Here is a 24,018-nt window from a genome sequence, read left to right on the forward strand (position 1 = left end):
TATATAAAGGGAGCATATTGGCTGTATGAAGGGATCAGTATAGCAAAACATATAAATCCCATGTATGGTCTTTGTACTGTCTTTGTTGAAATTTTTTTTACCAAAAATTACAATGAAATGTATACTTCAACAACTCCCACAGTGCACTGTTTAATAGAAGTGATTGTCATAAAAATGCAATAAAGTTTAGGTAAAAATAAAAACACCAACATGTCAAATTCTTTTTTCAACATTTCAAGCTGCAAAGTGCAGCCATAAATCCCACCCCAAGAGGGCTCTGCACTCCAGCTGAAAAGCATAGGACTCCAGGTAGGAGTGCTTTAAAAATATGGTTAACTCTCCCAGAGTCATGCATTCAAGAACCCAGGAGACTTACTGTTTTTATTTTATTTTATTTTTTTAAGGTTGCTGGGAGGCAGCTGCTCTCCCTGCCGTCCCCACAAGGTAAAAAATGCTTGGTGGTGCCTGATCCTTTTAGGGATATCACCAAGCTAATAATTAAAAAAAAAAGTTTAAAGAGCCCATTCATGGCATTACGGAGTGCTCCTCCCAGGAGCAGTGCTGCTCATTTATTATTTTTCCTTTGTTTTAATTTGGGTGTCCGGGGGCCCAGTAGGGACACCTACATTCTTTTTTTTTTTTTTGCTGGGGGCACGGGAGGATCGCTAGGGTGCCCGCGGCTCCCTCTGCAAGCACCCATCCTGGGTGATGGCAGGAGTCATCAAGTCTTTATTTTTAAATTTGGTAAGGGGACATGTGCCCCCCACCCCAGCCCCCGAGCATCCACAGACCACGGGGACCCCATACTCCAGAACCTTTTTCTATTTTATGGGGAGGGGGTGTCTGCCCCCCCTCCCCAAGCCACTATGGATCCCAGGCACCACATCCCTTGAGGACTTCTTTTTATTTTTTATTTTAATCAGGGGGAGGTGGGGGCAAGGACCCCAAGGGCTCTGTGTCCATCCAGGAGACCCACAACAAACAAAGCTGAGGGCTGCTGGGGAGCCCCAGGGCCCCTGTGGCAACTTCAGCTCCTCACATGAACCCATCATAGGTGCATCAGGAGCAGGCACTGCCCCAGCGTGGCGGAAGCAAGTGTCCGATTTTCTTTAAGTGCTCCAAAAGAACAGAAAATGCAGTGTTCTTCAACCTACTGAAGATCATTTTCAAAAAGCCCAAAACACACTAGACCAGCATTAGAATTATACTAGTCATAACATCACAGAAGGACAAAAGTTGCGGCTTTACACATAGTAAGAAATTAACCAGTAAAGATTTTGCAGATAACAGCTATATTCAATTTCATCCTTCTTTGTGTGAAATGCAGAGAGTGTCCATAAGCGCTTGTACTGTGGCTTACTAAATGCATGGCCAAAGTTCTCCATTCTAGACAACTCATACCAAGATTGAAGTACGTCTAAGCTTCCTTCTGGAGGTCCCCCATTCCCTGCGAGCTGCTGGCGCCGCTTCCATTGGATCAGCTCATCGTCTGAGATTATGGTCTGTTGTTTTCGGAGGAGCTGTAACGTCTTCTGGTGCTTTTCTGATAAGTCCTGAAAAAACAACCAGAGTCCACAATCAACTCAAGTTAGGCTTTGAAGAATTCCAAGGTTATGAATGACCAACAATTGTCATATTGTAAAGCAGAGCATGAACAGACAGGAGCATGTGCTCATTAAAGTCTATGTAAGTGCACAAAATGGCTATGAAAAGAGGCAAAAAGTCAGTCATATTCAATCATGCATTCCTCACCAATATGTAATGCTAATTTTGGCAATGACAGACATATCAATATCCAGATATTATCATAATGATGTGCAACAGAGAACATCATTTTAACCCAAGTTTTTGTTCTCAAGGCCTACAATCAGGTCCAGTTCACTGTATTTCTAATATTGTAATAAGCACCGAACAGGGTACTTGTTTACAATATAAATCTACAAATTAATTAAGGGAAAAGCCTTACGATGGTCAGTGTTTTCCAGTAGATGAAGTGTGAATCAGGGAGGTACACTGTAGAGATAATTAATGAGAATACAGCAGACTTCTCAACAAAAAAGTAGGCATCAAGCAACCCAAGAAATTCTGAATAGTGACAACAATCTGAGACATACCCCCTAGATCATGGGTACTCACAAACTTTTTCTCGGGGGCCAAAATTGCAGGATGGTTTGCGGCCGAGGGCCGCTCTGAAGTGACAGCGGGGGTGGTGGGGGGCGGGGCTTATAGGGGGCACAACCACCCCGCCCCCTTTTTCGAAACATTGCTAAACACACACAGCGCCATACACACATAGCGCCATCTGCACACAGCGCCATCTGCTCTCATCCCTACCCCAGTATCACACACAGCGCCATCTGCTCTCACCCCTACCCCAGTAACACACACAGCGCCATCTGCACACAGCGCCATCTGCTCTCACCCCTACCCCAGTATTATACACAGCGCCATCTGCTCTCACCCCTACCCCAGTAACACACACAGCGCCATCTGCTCTCACCCCTACCCCAGTATCACACACAGCGCCATCTGCTCTCACCCATACCCCAGTAACACACACAGCGCCATCTGCTCTCACCCCTACCCCAGTAACACACACAGCGCCATCTGCTCTCACCCCTACCCCAGTAACACACACACACAGCGCAATCTGCTCTCACCCCTACCCCAGTAACACACACACTACATTAAAAACACATAAATAAATAACCAAAGAGCCTTACCTGCCTCAATAAAGCACTGTAAAGATGCCACAAATGTAGAACAGCTTGCAGGCAGCAGACGTGGAGCCGGTGACAGGAAGCAGACGAAAAAGCCCCGTAAAAGTCCAGGATCGTCAGGGAAACGCCATAAATAATGGCCGCCGTAGGTAAACATAGAGGAGGGCCGCAGGAGCATGCGCAAAGAAGCCACGATTGCACATGCTCCCGCGGCCCTCTTCTATGTTTATATACTGCGGCCATTATTATATGGCATTTCCTGTACGTGTCCGCGGGCCGCCAAGGAAGGTCCGTGGGGCCGCTGGCGGCCCACGGGCCGTACTTTGAGTAACGTCGCCCTAGATGAAAACCATGATGTGGTTCTCTTCCTGTTTAAGCTACTGGCTGCTTTCGATGCTTTAAACCACTACATGATCCTAAACAGTGCTTAAACCGGTGTTAGTACATTTAGCCTTCAAGTGGCTTATGCTCTGTATAAGCTACAGAGCAACCATGGCATTTCAAAGGGTATCTGCAAGGTCCCCAACTTCCATCCTAATGTAGACCGTATCAAAATTGACACAGGTTCAATATATTAGACGAAGCACAAAACATCACCGAGTACCACTGGGCCGTCCAAGAAGCCCACAAACCTACTACTGCAAAACACTTAGAAATAAGATACTCAGAGCTCAAACAACCCTCCAGAAATGTATTCTTCACACAGTGAGATATCATACTCTGCTATGAAAAATCTCGCTCAATTCACATAACAACTAGTAAAGATGTTTGATTACTCTGGGCTTATTGCTAGGCAACAATACAAAAGTCACATACCAGATACTAATAATGGAACAGCAGCATGAATGGTCTACTCAAGAATGCATGACAGCTCACAAGCCAACATCTTTCTCTGTCCAGCATAGAGTTTGTTTTTACATTGGAGAGGATGCAGGCATTCTATTCCACTAGAATGATGAGCCAGTGCCTCATTCCTCAGATGAGATGTGTCACTGGGAGTATTCAAGAAAACTATAACGACAAGCATATAGTGTTTGCAGAAACCTACCAAGATCACTGTTTCAGTCAAAAACATAATACAAAAATAAGACCGCATCGAGAGGATTCAGGTTCTCCTCAACTCCAAATGTAGAATTCATGCAAAATTCTAACAATGCAGCACCATTTTATTCTGAACTGCCCAAATGGGCATAAGCTAGCCAGGTTCTCAACATCAGAAATGGTAAAGAAGGGTGAAGATACAAAAAGAAAGTAATATCAATACTACAGTGCGGCACGGATGTAGGAGTTTCAAGCATCAAAACGTCAACATAAAAAAAGGGGTTTGCAGTGTTAAAATTGGAGAACATGTAGAAGCAAAAGGAAGGGGTAGTTGTCCCAGGAATCGGTTGCCCTGGTTAAATGGGTGGAATCTCGGTGCTCAACAGTCCCCAAGTAATGGGAAACCCCCTACCCATTAAAACAAAGTCTAAAAAGAGGTAAGGGACAGAGTTGATTAACAAAAATATGAGTTATTTTTCCAATTCCAATATGTTAAAAAGTACAACATTCCTAATTAGCGTGCAGCATAGTTTATTTTAGCTAGGACAAACTCACAATTGTGATTTACAAAGCGAAAAAGGCAGTCAACACGTGTTTTGCTCCTTCCCGGTGAGCAGGACTGGGGCTTTCTCAAGGCAGGATATTAAGGTTTTAACTGGAAGTCTTGGCAACCAACAGGTAAAGCATAGGTTAAAAATACACCTTATAAAAGGCAGAAAGTTGCTGCAGTGTGGTAATAGGAGTGCTGAGAAGTATTGGCCTGTATTCAAGTGGCCGAACGTTCTCTGAATATGTCCAACAAAGTCCTATGCACTTGGTGAGTAAAATAACGATCTCTCGAATATTCCCTTGGAGGAGAATGGTATTTCTGCAGCAGCCCATGTAAATGAGGACTCAAAAAGAAGGCATAAAGAAATTTTACTGAATAGTTCAGTTTAGGAGGCGAACAATCAAAAAGGACCCAATACTCTACCATAAACCTGCTCATAGTGTACGCCTGGAAATGCTAGGAAGTTCGTTTCACTGCAAAATGGAAAGCTATGGGGAAGATGGTGCATTGAAAGATCCAGGCCCATAGCAGACTCAATGGGCACATAGGATGAGGCAAGATCTCACGCTGCTTGTTCAAATATGCCTACTAAGCTGTCTTTTACGATGTGAACAAATTGTGAACAGAATGAGCTGACCAAAGTCCATGCATATTTAGATTCTGGCAGTGACAATCCCAGATTTACTGGAATAAGATGGGTGTAAGATGTTATAATTGCAAAGCTTGACATTTGAAATATGGGGTTCCAAAGACCACCATTTAAGAGACTCTAAAATCTCCTTTGAGGCTACTATCCTTTTTGACAGTGGTCTCAAAGTTGGCCACAATATGGAGACAGGGTTTAAAGATTATTTTCTGACAAGCCAGAAGAGTCCCTTGCATAAAGAAGCTATTAGAACTAAACAGCGTGGCAACGTTTTAATATAAAATCAATGATCAAGCAAAAAATAGCTTTGAAATGGTGTATTTGAGATGTAATTGTGTCTATTTTCATAACTTGTAAGCCGATGTTTGTAAAACAAAAATGGTTGCATTTCCAAAATAAAGCTGATAATTGAGTGATAAAACATGCATGGGAGACCTATTACGATTAATATTTCAAGGGGCATTGCAGCTATGGCTTTCATGCATTACCCATGTACAGACATTCCAAATTGAAAAAAACCTTTTACGTCACTGCTAGTAACCCAGTCTGATGAACTGAGGTGACCATTGCTGCTGTTATTAATCTGGTCTGCTATGGTCAGAATTACTCAACTTTAAATATTAATAGTTTGGGATGACATTCATTGAACATAAGTAGGTCTTATTACAGTTAAGGTTGGAGACCCTTGTTCTAATGTATTGCTCCTATGTCGTTCCTGGGCAGATGGTGGTAAACTACAGCCTCTAATGGTCTGATCCTCTCTTGCTCCTGTACTTTATATAATACTCCTTGATGATTTAACAGTATTTCCACTTATGCTATTGGGTAGAATGCATATAAGTTCCCTTGGTGGTTTAACTGTGCCTCCAGTGGTTTGCTCCTCTGTTCCACCTTTTGCTCCTAGGCAGACTCGACATAATATGTTTCTTGGCCGTTTTACAGCACCTCCAACAGTTTAGCTCCTCTAATGCCATTGGGTGGGTTTCATATACCTCAATCACCCACGCTGATGAACATCAAAGGTGGCTTAAACATATGTTACTTCCATTCCAAAGATAGCAAGTACCTTGTTAACATGTACCTTTCATCCATGCCCAACAAACCGATGCAAATTGGAGCACTTTACTCCCTCGCCAAGGATATGACGTTCTATATACACACAGCAAAACTGGAGCACCCTAGAAAGCACTCTAAGCCTTGCAAGTAGTATTGAAAGTTTTTACAAATACCAATACAATACATGTATCAATACATATAAGCAATCATCAAACAGAAATCAATAATGGTGAGGAGGGCTCGTATATAGCCCCCTCAACATTGTTATCTCATACACCAATTTAACCTTTGACAACAGCAATCTGAGATAAAATCGCAAACGTAGCGGTTATCGGGCCTCAATTCTGGAATGCTTCACTTGGCAGCAACTGTTTTGAACAGCACTACTTTTCTAGCTGGAGTTAAAATCACATGTGAACCTCAGCACACATACCCCAGAGGCCTGCTCAAGGATACTTACATTTGTTAGAATCATTAGTTTCCTTATCAGTTTCAAATAACTAGAAAACTGTTACTCGTAGCCAGCGACACAGCCTTTTTGAATGATGAAACATGCCAAAACTAAACAATATATTTCCCTTTAAGGCCACAAAGAAAAGTTCTCCAGATCTAACACTTTTAAACAAGGATTGGCCCAATCAGGGAGGCTCCACCGCAATGGCAAAGGAGCATCGTCCTACTGGCTGAGCCAGCAGCTGAAAAATAAAACAATATTTTTCGATTAGCCAGCATGTGCAGAGAGGGGCGGTGCTGGGCCATGGGAGGGGGAGGAGGAGGAGTGGAGTGAGTGTTCGAACTGCTCATGTCAATACCTAGTGTGCCTTGGCTTTTTTGAGAAGTGGAACTGGCTCAATCATCCCCCTGCCCCCTTTTTTATTGGATTGATGATTCTTTGCTATGGGTATCTGTTGATTTGATGATGGGTTCGCAGGAACTGGGGAAACAGTCTTGAAACAAAGAAAGTACCCATGGACTACAATATTTTGCACCCAGTTGTCTCTTGCAATTGAAGGCCACCCTGCCAGAAACAATCCCCCCAACGAATGGAAAATGGGGGTAAATGGGGTACACTGGATAATCACTTTCTATTACCTGAACAGTGCCTTCTCCCGGAGGTGGGAGGGGTTGTTGATCATGATTTTGACTCTGGCAACATTCTATGGCTTTGGGTGTACTGTTGGTGCTGAGGCTGAAAAATGCCAGCGAGGACTGAACCATGTGCTGGTAATACCTCCCCATCTTTTGCCCTGAATTGTCACTTTAAGAACGTTTCATAATTTTTAGAGGAGCCTCTGTTTCTTTCCAGGTAGGAACGTGGGTCAATCAATATCTGCCAATGGGTACGTCATCAGAGCACCCAACAGCTGCCAATTATGCTGAATCAATTGCGGCGCTAATAATTTGGTTAGAAACCTGTGAACTTTCATGCAGAGTTTCAGCAAAGTACTTTTGACAATGTTTTGGAAGGTCATCGATAAAGGATCATGCCCACACGTTTCCCTATCGTCAATAAATAGTGCTGCACTGGCATTTTTTAAAAAATTAGTAGCTTCCTTCTAGGAGCATCCCGATGTTACTGTCCCACTCTAATGTAGCTGTAATTTCTAGAGCTGAAGCATACCTCTTGCACACTCAATTTACTATGACCAAATCTGGTTTCGATTCAGTTTTTAGAAAGTCTGGATCCTGTTGTGGTGCCTTGCATTGGAGCGGCATGGTAGCTTTTATAATAGCAGGAGTGAAGGACTATTCTTCTGCAATGGCAAGCAAACCTGGCACTAAAGGCAGCAAGGGGTTCAGAGCTGCCTGCTCTTGACTATACAGTTATTTGAATGACAAACAGTTGACTGTGGAGACTCCAAAGGAATATTCAGTTTAGTCGCTACCCTGGCTAAGACCATGTGAAAGTCTGTGATGTCACTGATGGGAGCGCTGCGAGATGAAGATGTGGCTGGTGAAGTTGGGGTGTATGAAGAACCCCAATACCTTTAACAAATATGTTGAGTGGCTCTGTGAGGCGCATGCCAGTAGGGGAAGCTCCTGGAATCTTAAAAAAGATATGACACTATTTCACCTTTCAATGGACACCTTATCAGGCTTTTCCTTACCTTTCATACATTTTAAGACTTTTATTGCACAAAAGATGCTGCAATGCTTACTGATCTTTAAATTGCAATATTGGATTTCCAGGGGAAAAACACTTAGCCCTGATAGGCTATTGCAGGATGTTGCTCATGATAAGGACAGATGGACGTAGACATCATCCTGTGTGACAGCTCAATGTACAATACATTCATGAAAAGTGCCCTGGGGGCCACCGACACAGTGGGGAAGTATTCAATGAAGATTCCTATGATACAGAACTTGTGTTAACAGTCAAACATTGCCAAAATAACTACTGTTGTTTACGGTACAACTCATCGTATACATGCACTATAAGTGCACTAATTCATCTGGTTGATTTAGTCAAAAAGCTACTATAACATTTTATTTAAAATATTGCCTCTTTCAGTTTATTTGTATTATCATTTTTATTTGCAATTGCCTCTTTCACAGCAAATATAAACCAACAACCTTCACTTAGAAAACCTATAGTATCGTCTAAGATCTAGAATAACAGGAAAAAGACAGAAACCAAAGAACCGCAGTAAAGTAAAAGGGCAGCTAGGCAGTAAAATAAATTCTTCTTGTGGTCATAAGAAAAGTGTTGAGTTGGGAATTGACTGAAGAGTGTGTGAAAATTTGGGAGCAGCCATGTGGTGGTGCGATAAATAGGCGGTAGGAAGGCAAGGGGAAGGGGTAAAGGGTATTAGACATCACCCCACACTGCAGGTGAAGAACAAAGAGGGAATTCTCACATCGGCAAAAATTCTAAAGCTGCAACACTATATGCTAAGGGCCTATCTTCATTAGAACCTATACTCCGGATTCCCAATTTCAAAGTGCCCTGTAAACAAGATTCTAATGACAGAACAAGAGGTTAGTGGTAGAGCTGAAGCGTTGTTGGATAAGCCAATATCTCTATATACAATCATCCCTTAGGGGTCATCCCTAATGATTACTGTAGAGTTTGATTTAACAATCGGTCTGTCTCACGTGGCCTGCTAAGATGGCTGTACAGATGCATTAGTTCTGTGTTCTGGCGAGCCCCATTGAGAATCTGTCAACATCTTGGGCTTGAGCAGTGGCACATGCACTGCAACACCTGCCAATTACACCATAGGTGTTGTGGGACAAGAATATGTAACCAGCTCGGATGCAAGATCTGCCAAACTGTGTTAGTATGCCCCATGTTGCAGCTGACAAATATGGTGGAGCTGAGAGCAGATTCGGTCACGGATGGCACCTGGTAGCCTCCTGAATATCAAGGGCAGTTTTACAGTTTTACAGTTTTTTGCCACCAGATAGTGTCCCACAGAGATCAGAGGGGCCTAAGGAGCGGCAGATGACATAGCCGACAACGGGAGCAGGGCACAGTAGCTGTGCCTGACCCCGCAACAGCAACAGAGAGCAGGCATTAGAGTAGTGATCGTAGGGAGAAGGTGGGAGAGCAGCGGTCATGGTGAGCAGCTCTCGATGCGGGCACTGGCCAGGAGTGCACAAAGAGGGTGTTCCAGTGGCAGCGGGACAAGACACCTACCTGACTCTGAGAGAATCGCAAGGTGCAGAGGCTGAGGCGGTCTCTCCTATAAAGAGGATGCTGGGCCTGCAAGATTGGATAGGCTGGTCTGGCATGGGCCAGCAGTGGGGGACTGGTGCAACAAGTGGAATGGTATTCAGGCACGGCCTGCCCGGTGCTGAGTAGCGTGCAGTGAGTGGGAGGGTGGCCTGTGCTAGGATGCACTTGTCGGACTGTAGCCTGCCGTTTGCACTGCTATGCCCTTGGCTGCAGAGGACGGGGCCGTCACCCTGCAGAAGTGTGTGGAACTCAGCAAAACGGAGGCAGGAGTACACAGAGAGGGGCTGCCCGGCGGTATTATGAACCACTGTAATGCAGATCCTGGTAGCGATAGAGCACTCAAGACAGGTCCTTGAACACAAAATTAATTTGAATGGCCACAGAGGTCAACCTGCTCAGAGCGGACCTCCACAAGGTCTGGGAGAGGACACAAGAGGCTCCTCAGAACGTGAAGGCCTTTCAAGAGGAGGTCCAGAACCTGAGGGCCACACGTTCTTGCAGATGATGCACACTCTGGACTCCACGGTGGATGATGGAGAGGGCAGATAAAGTAGGAGTAACCTCCATTTCATAGGCTACCCAGAGTGTGTTCAGGTTGCGACCCCGGAGTAATTTTTGGAGCAATGGATTCAACAAGAAGTGAAACCGGAGGGCCTGTCTCGGATGCTTGCAATGGAGAGGGCGCACCGGGCGCTGACACTGGTGCTGCCACTATCGGTGCCAATCTGGACCTTCATAGCCCACATCCTTAACTATAAAGATGGAGACATTCTGCTCCGATGCCTCAGAAAAACAAGAGAAGTCAAGTTTGAGAATCACGCTGCCAGGGTGTTCCTGGATTATACACAGAAAGTTCAGAACCCACACAAACTCTTTCTAGCAATCAAAGCTAAGCTCAGAGCCATGAACTTAAAATACATGCTTTGTTTCCCCGCCAAGCTACACCAGGGGAGGGCCCACTTCTTTACTACGCCAGAGGAGGCGTGGACTTGGCTTGTATGCACAGAGGGACTGGTGCAGACCCGATACAAGAAGGTCACGTGGATGGAAGAGGTGTTAAAAGGCAGAAGGGTGGCAGAGCGGCTAGCTCTGGGTGACAACGAGATTGGGGGGTGGAGGGGAGGAAGGGGGGACCAAGGATCAGGTGGTGGTGCAGGAAGAAAGTACACTGGGACTGAAATGTACACAGACTGAAATGTGCACTTTTCACTTTTTCACTTTTCCCGCCTCCCCGCTTCCTGTTTTCCCGCCGCTGCCACCCGTGCAGCCCCACCCCCCCTGCTCTCATTTGTCGTCCCCCCTCCTGCCCCCCAGCTGACCCCTCCCCTTATGGCGGCCGCTGCACGGCAGAGACAGCGACCCTTGACCCTCGGGTAGGCTGCTTCCCCGCCGCTGCAGCTCCACCTGCCCAGGCCCCTGCCACCTCTGGTAAGTCGTAGGTGCTCCTTTGTGCTTCCCCTGTCCTTCCCTTCTCTCTCTCCTCACCACTTGGCTCCCCCCCTGTGATTTTCTCCCTCTACACTCTGCCTCGCGCTCTCTCCTCCTGTGTATCTCGTCCTTTTCTCTCTTCCAGTAAGCTTTCTCCTCCTGTGTATCTCGTTCCTTTTCTCTCCTCCACCGCGCTTTCTCCTGTGTATCTCGTCCTTTTCTCTCTTCCAGTAAGCTTTCTCCTCCTGTGTATCTCGTTCCTTTTTTCTCTTCCAGTAAGCTTTCTCCTCCTCTGATTTTTTTATCTGTCTTGCCATCCTCGCCTTTTCGCCAGTGATTTTGCTCTGTTTCTCCCTTTTTCACTTTGCACTTTTCCCGCCTCCCGTTTTCCCGCCGCTGCCACCCGTGCGGCCCCGCCCCCGCTCTCATTCGTCATCCCGCCTCCCGCCCCCCAGCTGACCCCTCTCCCCCTCTTATGGCGGCCGCGCCGCTGGCGCGCCAAAGGCAAGCCCGTCTGCGCCCAGCGGCAGAACCCCTGGCCCCCAGCGGTCCCAAAACCCCCAGCTCAGCTACGACGCCGCCTCCCTCCACGCACTCAACCCCGGACGAACTACCACCTGCTACCAAGCCAGCCCGAAACGCACCCATGGACCCTTCGCCTGTCACACATGCAAGCATTCCTTCCACCGCGACTGCAATCCATCCACCAGCCCACGCTCCAACAACCACCTCAAGTGCATCCTCATCAACGCACGCTCCGTCCACAAGCACGCCATTGAACTATGGGACCTCCTGGACTCTACCGCACCAGACATCACCTTCATCACTGAGACCTGGATGAACGCCTCATCGGCCCCCGACATCGCCCTAGCCATCCCTGACGGATACAAGATCACCAGGAAAGACCGCGCCAACCAAATCGGAGGAGGAATCGCCATCATCCACAAGAGCTCCATCAACGTCACCACCTCCACTGAAGACACCCCCCTCGCCGCAGAACATATGCACTTCCAGATCCACACCGACCCCAGGACCACCCTCAGAGGAACCCTCGTCTACAAGGCCCCCTGGCCCACGCGCCCCATTCAGCGAATCCATCACAGAATTCATCTCCCCGCACGCCCTAGCCTCACCTGACCACATCCTCCTCGGACACCTGAACTTCCACCTGGAGAAGAACAACGACCCCAACACCACCACCCTACTCGACAACCTTGGACTCAAGCAACTGGTGAACACCCCCACCCACATCGCCGGACACACGCTCGACCCCATCTTCTCCGCCAGCAACCACGTATCCTTCAGCCACTCCTCCGAGATTCACTGGACCGACCACAGATGTGTCCACTTCACCTTCAGACGCAAGACCCAACACCTTCGCACACAACCTATCCCCCGAAGGCCCTGGAACAAAATCTCCACAGAACAGCTACTCTCCACTCTCAACCATAACCGACCTAGACTGGTGAACTGGTCAACAAGGCCCTGAGAACGTACCGAGGACAAGAGTACAAGCTACAGAGGCTTTTTCGGGCCCAGGTGCTAAAAATGGTTAAGGATCAGCAGTCAGAAGAGCTATCGAAGGACTTTCAGGGTATGTCTAGGAGGAAGGCACCTGGGACAGACAGGTTACTGACAGAGCTCTATGCCATGTTCCGAGGGCAACTGATTGCTCAACTCCTCAAGGTATATGATGAGGCAAGATGGATTGGGCGGTTGTCTGCCTTCATGAGAGAATCTTCAATCATATTAACACCCAAACCAAACAGATGCCTAGAATCCTTGGGGTCCTTGAGCCCCTCTCCATGATTAATATCAACACTAAGCTCCTGGCTAAAGTTATCGCCAATAGACTTAATTGAGTTATGGCAACACCGATACATGAAGGACAAGAGGCTTCATCCCATGACGTGGCACACATATGAACCTGAGTCATGTGCTCTATGAGACCAAGGACATGGATATGGAGGCGGTGCTGGTTACCCTGGACATAGAGAAGGCATTTGATACCCTGGATTTTGAGATTATGTTTGCTAAACTGGAGAAGATGGGTTCTGGATCGCAGTTTCCATCTTCCGTGCGCTTGTTGTAAACTGACCCTTCCGCTAGGGTACAATCTGGAGGCGTGGTCTCTCTCAGTTGGGTAGTGGATAGGGGCACGAGGCAGGGGTGCCTACTTACACCTTTATTTTTTGCCCTGGTGGTTGAGCTATTGGCAGCAAGGATGTGGGACGCACTGGGACTCCAGGGTATCTAGCTGGGAGCAATGAATCATATGGTATCGATGCATGCTGCCGAGGCCCTGGTGTATCTGACCAGCCTGAGACTTTGGGTCCCCGTTTACTCGTCAAGCTACAGCAGTTCAGGGAGGTCTCTGGGCTTCGAATAATCCAGGAGAAATCCTTACTATTTCCTCTGACTTTGCTGGTGCACAGGACACCGGAGGAAATACCAGATCTGGATCTGAGGTGGGAGACGGACAGCTTCCGATACCTGTTGCAAACTGAGCAGCGACAACATGATTCCATTATAGGGAGGATAGTGCATGTCCAGTGCAGTTCGGTCCGATTCTGGAATACCCTGCAACTCTCTGTAATCAGAAGGGTGGCCGCGGCAAAAATTGGTATGTCTCCTGCAATACCTCTATAAGCTACAAAGTTTACTGAATCCGATCCCTAGGAACACTTTATGAAACTTAGATAGTTTGTTGATCTTGTTGGTGTGGACGGGCAAGCAAAATAAAATCCAAAGGGGAATTTTGAAAAAGAACAGAGAGAAGGGAGCTCTGAGCCTGTCGGATGTGAAGCTTTATGAACTAGCTGCACAAACCTCATATGCAATGTGGTGTGGGGACGCAGAGACTTGGGAGAAAAGACTACCAGAAGGGCTTATAGAAACTGAAACCTTACTGGTGTGTCTAATGAAGGGGGCAAGGCAGCCTGCCAGGGTCCCGTACATTGTTTGGAGAGTGACTAAGGAAGAGTGGGAAATGACAGTAGAACTTGTTCTCAAGAGGACCCTCTCTACTGGTGCCCTTCTTTGCAGTGTTTACAGCCCTTCTGACAGATCCAACTGAACATGTCATTGAGAAAATGGGAGGAAGATGGGTGCACCATGCTGGGTGATCTATTTCCTGGGGATAAGTTCATTATCTTAGCAAAAGCTAATGAGAAATTTGGTATGGGGGAGAACAGATCCTACAGTTTGCAAAATGGCTGGAATGGAATGAGAAATATAGCCATGTTTCCCGGATCTGCCCCAGATCACTATAACCCTAGGTACCCTGCTGGGGGCCACCCACACGTCACTCGACATCTTAACTCTATAAGGCCCTAAAGGTCAACAGACCAAAAATAGCCCCAACTGCCATGCAGGGATGGAACAAGGAGCTGCCTGTACCCTAAAGGAGAAAGAATGGGGGTGAACATGTGAATTGGTGCAAAACATAGCAAGTAATGCAAGAATTAAATGTATTCACTTTAACTGTCTGCACTCCACATATGTCATACCAGATAGGTTGCACAAAATAGTACCAAACAGGTCACTAGCCTGTGTTCGCTGCAATGCCAGTAAAGCTACGTTTCTGCATATGCTCTGGGAGTGTAGCCTCATGCAAGAGTTCTAGTTGGAAGTAGCAACAACTTCACAAAGGGTTGTCACCATAGCTATAGAAAATACTTCCAGCCACTGCGTGCTGGGAGTCTAACAATGTCCAAAGAGTGGACTCTCTGGGACTGGTGGTAGGCAAACGCCGCCTCACAATCCACTAGCTTTCTCCTAGAGCCCTTACCTACATATCCTGGCAAAATGACATGCGGAGGAAAGACAGATGAGAGAAGCGTGTACTGATGGAAGTTTGGAGGAAGACTTACAATTGTGGGCAGCCATGATGAATAAACTTACGGAGTCTGGGGAGGGGATGGATGCTGAACAGCTGGGTTGCTGCAATAACATGTGTGGGGAAGGGCGGTCTTGTTAACTACTGAGGGGAAAATAAACACAGGGGCAGCTACTACACCTCACAATCTGAGGAACAAGAAAGAAAATATCAAACTACAGAATGTTGCTTTCATGTGGCATGTGTGTGCTACTGTGCCTGGGGCGGAGATACTGTTGGAAATACTACATGCAATGTTTACTGTTGTGCCTAATTATAGCTGTTGCTTGTCTTAGGTATAAAAAAGTAATAACGATATATTTACAAAAAAATAAACACCAGGTCTCAAAACCTTTGGCCCAGGATGCCATATATATGAATACCCTGACAGTTTCAATGACAGCTTCATTGTGGAATGAGATATACAGACAAGCACAGGCAGGCTTGGATGGGCCTGGGCAGAAGGTTAAGTAGTTAGTGGGGTGAGTGATTAACTCAATCGATGGGTCCACTGAGTAGGTCTAACAACTAACATGAGTAGGGAGTCTTTTGATGTTTAGAATATCCAGTCTTAGAATGGAAGGATTTACCTCTATGGAAGATCCTGCTGAATTTAGGCTGGCAAAAAGATAAAGTTGATTTTATCAGACTTTTCTTTAAGGAGAAGCTACTTTATAGGTGGACCATTTACCCCAGACATCAGGTGACTGTCTGATCCCCTGAGAGTTAGTATAACGGTTTCAAGTGAAGTGTAATTTAATTGAAACATATAGGGGGTTATTCTAACTTTGGAGGAGTGTTAATCCGTCCCAAAAGTGACGGTAAAGTGACGGATATACCACCAGCCGTATTACGAGTTCCATAGGATATAATGGACTCGTAATACGGCTGGTGGTAAATCCGTCACTTTTCCGTCACTTTTGGGACGGATTAACACCTCCTCCAAAGTTAGAATAACCCCCATAGTAGTTTACTTGTTCTGAAATCGCTCATTTTCATTTTTCGAAAGACATTCACAGTCAATCACATAAGCTTTATTCGGTCAAAAATACAACCATCAAAGCATAAAATCAAAACAATCCTAAATATACGCACATAATAAATACAAAGACATAGAAATTTAAGAACAAGTATCACTAATAAAATGCATTTTTTTTTAAACGAGATTGTATATGCCATGCGGCCACAATGAACTTGCTAACCGCACAAATTGAGATAAGGGAGGTATCGCTCTGCAATATCCTTAAGGCAGCTTTACATTGTCTTATGCCCATACTCCTACAGACAAGTCGTATCCATTTTTGCTGAACAGAGGCATAAGCAGGACAAAAAAACATAAAATGTACTACAGATTCAGTTACACAATTACAGCTAGGACACAAATCAAGTGTTAATGATGATCGCCAGCAACATGTAAAGAACTTTAACGGTAGACACCCAAATCTAAAACGAGCATTCAAGCTCTTACTTAGTAAGTCAGCAATTAAGTCCAAATAAGATTCAAACTGGGGATGCCATTTAAAAGCAAGAAATTGTGTTGTCAAACGACCATAAGATGTACATAAAAGATAATCATTCTTGACGTGAGACCAGTAAACAGATTTCAAAAGTTGTTTCTGGGCCCTCGTCAAATTGTGCGGGTTCTCCCAAAAATACTCAAGTCCCAACATGTAAAACCACTTGGAAGCATGCTTGAGCCAAGGAATAGAGACAGCATTAGGTCTATCTAAGATATCTTAAAGGGAGTCCCTGTAAACGGTGAGCTCAGGGGTGGTCCAAATTAGTACCCTTTATAGAAAGGGTCTTAAGGCTATCACATCAGAAATGCGATGAAGTCCAAGGTCCAAAAAGACCGGGATCAATGGTGTACTGTGAGGACATGCAAGAAAAGCTCTTGCTAAATTATTCTCGCCCACGGTCAGTTTGGATAAGTTACTTACCTGTAAATCCTAGTTCTCTTCCAGGGGTATCCTCATCAAAGTCATAAACATTGAATATTCCCGCCCTTGTGCGGGGACCCCGGAGCATATATAAAATACACACATATTAACATGTGTAAAAAACAGCAATGCAGGCTATAATGTTAAAAACAGGCTAAAATGCTTTATTTCTATGAAGTTTTTTTTTTTTTTTTTTTTTTTTAATATTATAAAGCTACAATAGAGAATAAATATCTACCCAAGCCCCTCAAACTAGGCTTAGGGAAGTAAGCAGCAGCAAACTCTAGAGAAAAAGAGAAAAAAACTGCATTAAAAAACAATGAAGCATTCTTAGCCAATAGGCTGCATGCAGGTTAACACAGGAGAACCATAAAAACTTTGGCACCGTGCCTTTAAGACCCTGAGCACCTCCAGTATCCCACCATGCCTCAGGGGTGAAGGAAAGGTGACAGTTGGTTCACAGTTAGGTCAGTTCTTTTTACGGTGACAATTTGTATAACTGATTCAAAACACAGTCTGTCCTGCACTTCTAGGAGACGTGCGTCCGGGGAGGAGGGTGGGTTGTTTATGACTTTGATGAGGATACCCCTGGAAGAGAACTAGGATTTACAGGTAAGTAACTTATCCTTCTCTTCCAGGGGATCCTCATCAATAGTCATAAACATTGAATAGATTAGCAAGCCCATCCCTAAACCCAGCGGACTGTCCGATAGAAGTGCAGGAATAGATATGTCTTACGCAAATAGATTTCTTAGAGAGGCCTGCCCCACTTGGGCATCCGCTCTTGCATCTGAGTCTAAACAATAATGTCTTGTAAACGTATGGACAGACTTCCATGTAGCAGCTTTACAAATCTCAGATATCGAAACATTGTTAAGGAGAGCAGCAGTAGCCGCTTTACCCCTTGTGGAAGGCGCTCTAGGCCGCGCTAGCAATTGTCTATTAGCTAGCTGGTAAGTATTAACAATGCAAGAAACTATCCATCTTGATATTGTACGTTTAGAAGCTGCCTCTCCTGTCCTTAAATGACCATAGTTTACAAACAAGCGGTTAGAGTGTCTAATCGATTTTGTCTTGTCCAGATAAAATTTCAGCACTCTTTTCAAGTCTAATGAGTGCAATGCTTTCTCTGCCGGAGTCTCCGGATTGGGAAAGAACGTCGGTAAAGTTATGGTCTGATTAATATGGAATTCTGACACCACCTTCGGAAGGAAAGATGGGTGAGTTCGCATAACCACTCTATTGTCATGAAAAACCGTGTACGGTTCTTTTGCAGACAAGGCCTGGATTTCACTGACCCTCCTCGCCGAAGTAATGGCCACTAGAAAAGCCGTCTTCCACGTAAGGTGTTGTAAAGAGGCCTTATGGATAGGCTCGAAAGGAGGGCCCATAAGTTTTGCCAGGACTATGTTCAGTTCCCATGGAGGAGAAGGCCTCCGAATTGGCGGAAAAACTTTCTTCAAACCTTCTAAGAAATCCTTGACTACAGGTTTTGTAAAGAAGGATTCCTGAGAAGGTGATTTGCGATAGGCAGTAATAGCAGACAAATGTACCTTAATAGATGATACCTGCAGACCGGACTTAGCTAGATGAAGCAAATAGGACAGTATGACATCCTCCTGCGCCCGTATGGGATTATGACCTTTCTGACAGCACCATATGTAGAATCTCTTCCACTTAAAAGCGTAGGAACGCCGCGTGGAAGGTCGTTTGGACTCTTTCAAGATGCTCATGCACTCCTGCGAGAGTCCTAGGTGCCCATACTGCAGGAATTCAGGAGCCATGCTGTTAAGCTCAGAGAGGGTAGGTTGGGATGTAGAATCCTGCCCTCCATTCTGCTCAGAAGATCCGGTCTGCACGGCAGCCTCCTGTGAGGTTCTTCCGACAGGTTGAGGAGATCCGTGTACCAGAACTGTCGGGGCCATTGCGGCGCTATAAGAATCATTCTGGTCCTGGATCTGTAAAGTTTGCTGATCACTGCCGGAATGAGGGGAATCGGCGGAAAAGCGTAAAGAAATGTCCCTGACCAGTCGATCAACAGGGCATTCCCTCGAGATCCCGGACGGTAGAACCTGGATGCGAAGTCTGGGCATTTCTTGTTTACTTCGTCTGCGAACCCAATCGTGAACGTCCTCCAGGTGTCTGCTTAGAAAGTCTGCTTCCACGTTCTGCTGACCTGGCAGGTGAACTGCTGTAATTGACATTCCTCTGGCCAGGAGCCAATGCCATATCGCTTGGGACTCTCGCGATAGGGGTAGGGACCTCGTTCCCCCCTGTTTGTTCAAGTAATACATCGTGGTTGTATTGTCCGTCTGTATCAAGAGAGTTTTCCCCTGAATTAGCGGTATGAAGGACTTGAGAGCGAGATGGACCGCTCTGCGTTCTAGCAGATTGATGTGGTACTGCTTTTCCTTGTCTGACCACAGACCCTGTGCTTGAAAAGGACCTAGATGAGCCCCCCATCCCTGAAGAGATGCATCCGTTACTAGGGTGTCGGATGGAAGCACCTGGTGAAACGGAGCACCCACTGACAGGTGCGGTCTGTGCATCCACCATCTCAATGACTGAAGTGCTACCTCCGGTAGCCGCACCGTGTCCTCCCAGCGACCTGTTCTCTGGCTCCAGTTGGTCTCCAATGCCTCTTGGAGGGGTCTCATGTGGAGTCTGGCATTTGGGACAATAAAAATGCACGATGCCATAGAGCCCAGTAGTGATGTCACCTGACGTGCCGTAGGTGCGCTGGCTCTCAACAGGTCCTGGCACTTCTTGTTTATTGAGGATAGTCGTTCCTCCGAAGGATACACTTTTTGTAGTTCTGTGTTTATGATAGCTCCTAGGTAGTGAAGATTCTGCGTTGGAGTCAAGGTTGACTTCTGGTGATTGACCTGAAGACCTAGAGGTTCGCAAACTCCTAGTACAATGTCCCGATGGCTTCTCGCCTGCTCCGGAGAAGAAGCCTTTAGTAGCCAGTCGTCTAGGTATGGATATATGTATATTCTTTGTCTTCGGAGATGTGCCGCCACCACTGCCATACATTTCGAGAAAACTCTTGGGGCAGATTTCAGGCCAAAGGGTAGAACCCTGAACTGGTAATGTTGTAACGCTACTCGGAAGCGCAGGAATTTTCGATGTTTTGGAGCTATTGGGATGTGAAAATATGCATCCTGCAGGTCGATGGAGCACATCCAGTCTCCCTGATGCAGTTGAGGGAAAATCTGGTGAAGCGCTAGCATTCTGAACTTCTGCTTCCTTATGTATTTGTTCAGCAGCCGTAGATCCAGGATTGGCCTGAAAACGCCCTCTCGACCCTTCTTTGCCACTAGAAAGTAACGGGAGTAGACCCCCTGTCCTCTTCGTGCCGGTGGAACCTTTTCTATGGCATTCTTTCTTAGGAGGGCGAGAGCCTCCTTGCGTAGCAAGCTGAGATGAGATGGATTGTCTTTGGTTGGTGGCAAGTGTGGTGGAGGCTGTTTGAAAAGAAGAGAATAGCCATGTTCGACAATATTGAGCACCCATTTGTCTCTTGTGATAGAGTGCCACTCGTGAAGATAAGCCGTAATACTTCCCCCCACCGGAGTGGTGTACAGTGTCGAGGGAAGCGAGATTTCATTGCTTGGTGGGTGCTTTTGGAGTAGATTGTTGAGGTCTGCTTGACCCTCGCTCCCTTGTGTTTCTTCGTTGAAAAAGAGGTCGTCCCTGTCGCTGCTGTGACCTTTGCGCCCAATGAGGGGTTTGAACCCTCTGCTGGAAAGGGCGTCTATCATACGGCCTGTACCTCGTCCTGAAATCTTTCTTTCTTTCGAGGCCCACCGCCTTCAAGGTATCCACCTCTGTCTTCATGCGGGCCATCTCTTCGTCTGCATGGGCACCGAATAGAGAGTTCCCGGCAAATGGGAGATTCAGGATGCGTTGTTGTGCTTCCTGTTTCAAGCCAGTGAGCCTCAGCCAGGAAGATCTCCTCGCACAGATACCATGTGCGTACCCATGAGCGGCCAAATCCGCCCCATCCGCTGCCGCGCTGATAACCTGGTTGGATACCAGGCATCCTTCTTGTAGTATCTCCTGGAAATCTTGTCTGTCTTCTCTGGGCAATTTTTCTGTAAATCTACTGAGGGAATCCCACAGAGAACGATCGTACCTGCCCAGGAGCGCAGACGCACTGGAGACCTTCATTGCTGAAGCCGCCGTCCCGCATATCTTCCTCCCTAGAGAGTCTAGATGCCTGCTCTCTTTATCCGGGGGTACCGTGGATGAAGATGCCACCGAGTGGGTCTTACGGGCGGCAGCTATGATCACCGAGTCCGGTGGCGGATCCTTTCTAAGGAATAAAGGGTCTTGTTCTGGAGCCTTGTATTTCTTAAGAATCCTAGCCGGGGCAGACTTAAGCGATGCTGGGGCCAGAAAAGTGTCCATGGTTGGCTGCAGCAAGCCAGGCACTAGAGGCAGCAACTTTTTCGACGCTGATCTCTGTTGTAGAGTCTCAAAGATGATCGATGAGGAGGTAGATGGTTCTGGAACCTCTATGTTGAGTTTCTGCGCCCCTCTTAGCAACACCTCGTTGAATGTGGTAATATCATCCACCGGTGAGACTCTAGCAGGTGGTGAATCTGTAAGGGTGGGTGAGTAACGCCCGACAGAAGAACCTGATGAAGACCAAGAGGGTGATCTTCTCCTTGACCGCGACCTGGATCTCCGTTGAGAGCGAGATCTGCTGCGAGACGCTGTAGCAGAGCGTCTAGGCCTCGCGGTTGGTTGTCGAGGAGCTGAACGAGCCCGTTCTGCCCTGGCTGTCGGTGATGGCGTTCTTGGCAGGGAGGCAGTAGGTGAGTACATTCGCGAATACTGCGAATCTGGGGAGGCCGCTGGTCTGTTGAGGCTCTCCAGCCATCTCGGAGATAAATTGATGGGCGAGACATGCCCAGATGCCGCTCTTGACCGAGAAGAGTCGCTCGGTATGGAGACCACTGGAGATGGCGCCTTGTCTGGCGTGGGGCGATGTTCTGCTCCCTGTGGGACAGGTAAAACCTGCGTCGACGTCGATGGCTGTTTCGACGTCGAAGGGCGCCCAGTCGGTTGGTCCTGCCTCGACGTTGAGTGCCTCGACGTTGAGTGTCTTGACGTCGAACGACTCTCCTTGGACCTCGACCTGCTCGCCGTCGTGTGCCTCGACGTGGAGCGATGGGAGGTCGACGGCGGATGTTTCTCGTGCCGTCGTGGTGATCTCGACGTCGTGTGTCCTGACGTCGGGGGGCGCACAGCCTTTGCCGGCGATGGCTCGACGTCGATCGGCGGGCTGCCGTCGACGGAGACCTGCCCCTGCTCTGATGTTCCCTCGACGCCGTTCCCTTCGACGTCGGGTGTGTCGCCGTCGACGGCGATCTATGCCGGTGAGACGGTGGTAGCGACGACGTCGACGGTGAACAAACAGGCACTTTCCTACCTGTCGACGTCGACCGGGCCATTCTCTCCTGAGAATGGCCTTCTGGCTGTCTGGGAAGTAAGGAAGACGATGTTCTTTTCCTCTCCTGAAGCCCATGAAGTCGGATCTTCTCTCTGTCTTTCAGAGTCCTCCTAGACATGTTCTTGCAGTACTTACAAGTGTCAGGGCAGTGACTCTGAGGCAGGCACACTATGCACAGAGAGTGGGGATCTGACTGGGCCTTCTTCTTCCCACAAGCAGGGCATTTGACAAAAAGAGAAGGCATTTTTCTGTCAGAAAAAACCTTCCTAGCTCAGACAAAGATATTATTTGTCGAGTGAAAAATGAAAAAAACGCTTTTTTAAAGAATTTTTCTGAGAAAAACTCAGAAAAACTGAGAGCTCAATGCTCCAGGATCCTCTCAGAAGAAGCCGGAAAAAAGAACTGACCTAACTGTGAACCAACTGTCACCTTTCCTTCACCCCTGAGGCATGGTGGGATACTGGAGGTGCTCAGGGTCTTAAAGGCACGGTGCCAACGTTTTTATGGTTCTCCTGTGTTAACCTGCATGCAGCCTATTGGCTAAGAATGCTTCATTGTTTTTCAATGCAGTTTTTTTCTCTTTTTCTCTAGAGTTTGCTGCTGCTTACTTCCCTAAGCCTAGTTTGAGGGGCTTGGGTAGATATTTATTCTCTATTGTAGCTTTATAATATAAAAAAATAAAATAAAATAAAAACTTCATAGAAATAAAGCATTTTAGCCTGTTTTTAACATTATAGCCTGCATTGCTGTTTTTTACACATGTTAATATGTGTGTATTTTATATATGCTCCGGGGTCCCCGCACAAGGGCGGGAATATTCAATGTTTATGACTATTGATGAGGATCCCCTGGAAGAGAAGTTGGTGTTAAAAGGACCCCATACCTCAGCGCCATATATCGCTGCACCCTGCACCTTTGCTAAATAAATTTTAATAGCCGGAGAAACAGCTTTCGCAATAGTGGTATAATAAAAGCGCAGAATAGCACCTGACCTATGCTGAAGAAGTGAAACACTCTTACCAATCTGATCCTTACACTGCATATTGTTTGTAATTCTTACTCCCAGGTAATCTATAGAACATACCTTACTTAAGGGAGCCCCATCTAAGGTAATAGTTCATCTCCTAGTAGGGCCCGTACTTAATACCATTAATTTGGTTTTGCTGGCATTAAGTTCCAAACGATGGTCCGCACAAAAAGTGTTGAACCGGTCAACCAAAATCTGCAGACCCATGGGGGTTTCAGAAATCAGGAGAGAGTCATCTGCAAATAGCAAATAGCAAAATAGGGATTTTTTTGCGCATTCAGCGAGGGGGCATCATTTTGGCAAGAAAACACAACATGCACCTCCTCGTTAATTAACAAGGTAAAAAGGGTTGGTGCAAGGACACAGCCCTGGCGAACCCCCCGCCGAATGGCTATGTGATCAGTTAACTCTCCCTGACTACCCCATCTCACCTGGGCATATGTGTTCTCATGCAGCCTTTGTAATAAGTGTACAATATTACCAGGAATGCCTAGTCTATATAGAATTTCCCGTAACTTCTCTCTAGGGATCAAATCAAAAGCAGACCGAAGGTCTACAAAAGCAACATACAAATTTTGTTTTGCCAGGATTAC

The 24,018-nt window shown here is 46.6% G+C and overlaps 1 protein-coding gene across 9 annotated transcripts in view; it reads right to left on the reverse strand.

The window, feature by feature from the left end:
• LOC138299444 (signal transducer and activator of transcription 5B) overlaps window positions 1–24,018 on the reverse strand; it is a 994,326-nt gene that overhangs the window by 275,634 nt on the left and 694,674 nt on the right. For all 9 annotated transcript variants that reach the window (XM_069237688.1, XM_069237689.1, XM_069237693.1 and 6 more), the window contains one exon: window positions 1,402–1,553. In XM_069237688.1, the coding sequence (XP_069093789.1) occupies window positions 1,402–1,553 (152 nt within the window). The remainder of the gene's footprint in view (window positions 1–1,401; window positions 1,554–24,018) is intronic.

This window comes from Pleurodeles waltl, chromosome 6 (assembly GCF_031143425.1).
Source record: "Pleurodeles waltl isolate 20211129_DDA chromosome 6, aPleWal1.hap1.20221129, whole genome shotgun sequence".
In the NCBI taxonomy this organism is placed as follows: domain Eukaryota; kingdom Metazoa; phylum Chordata; class Amphibia; order Caudata; family Salamandridae; genus Pleurodeles; species Pleurodeles waltl.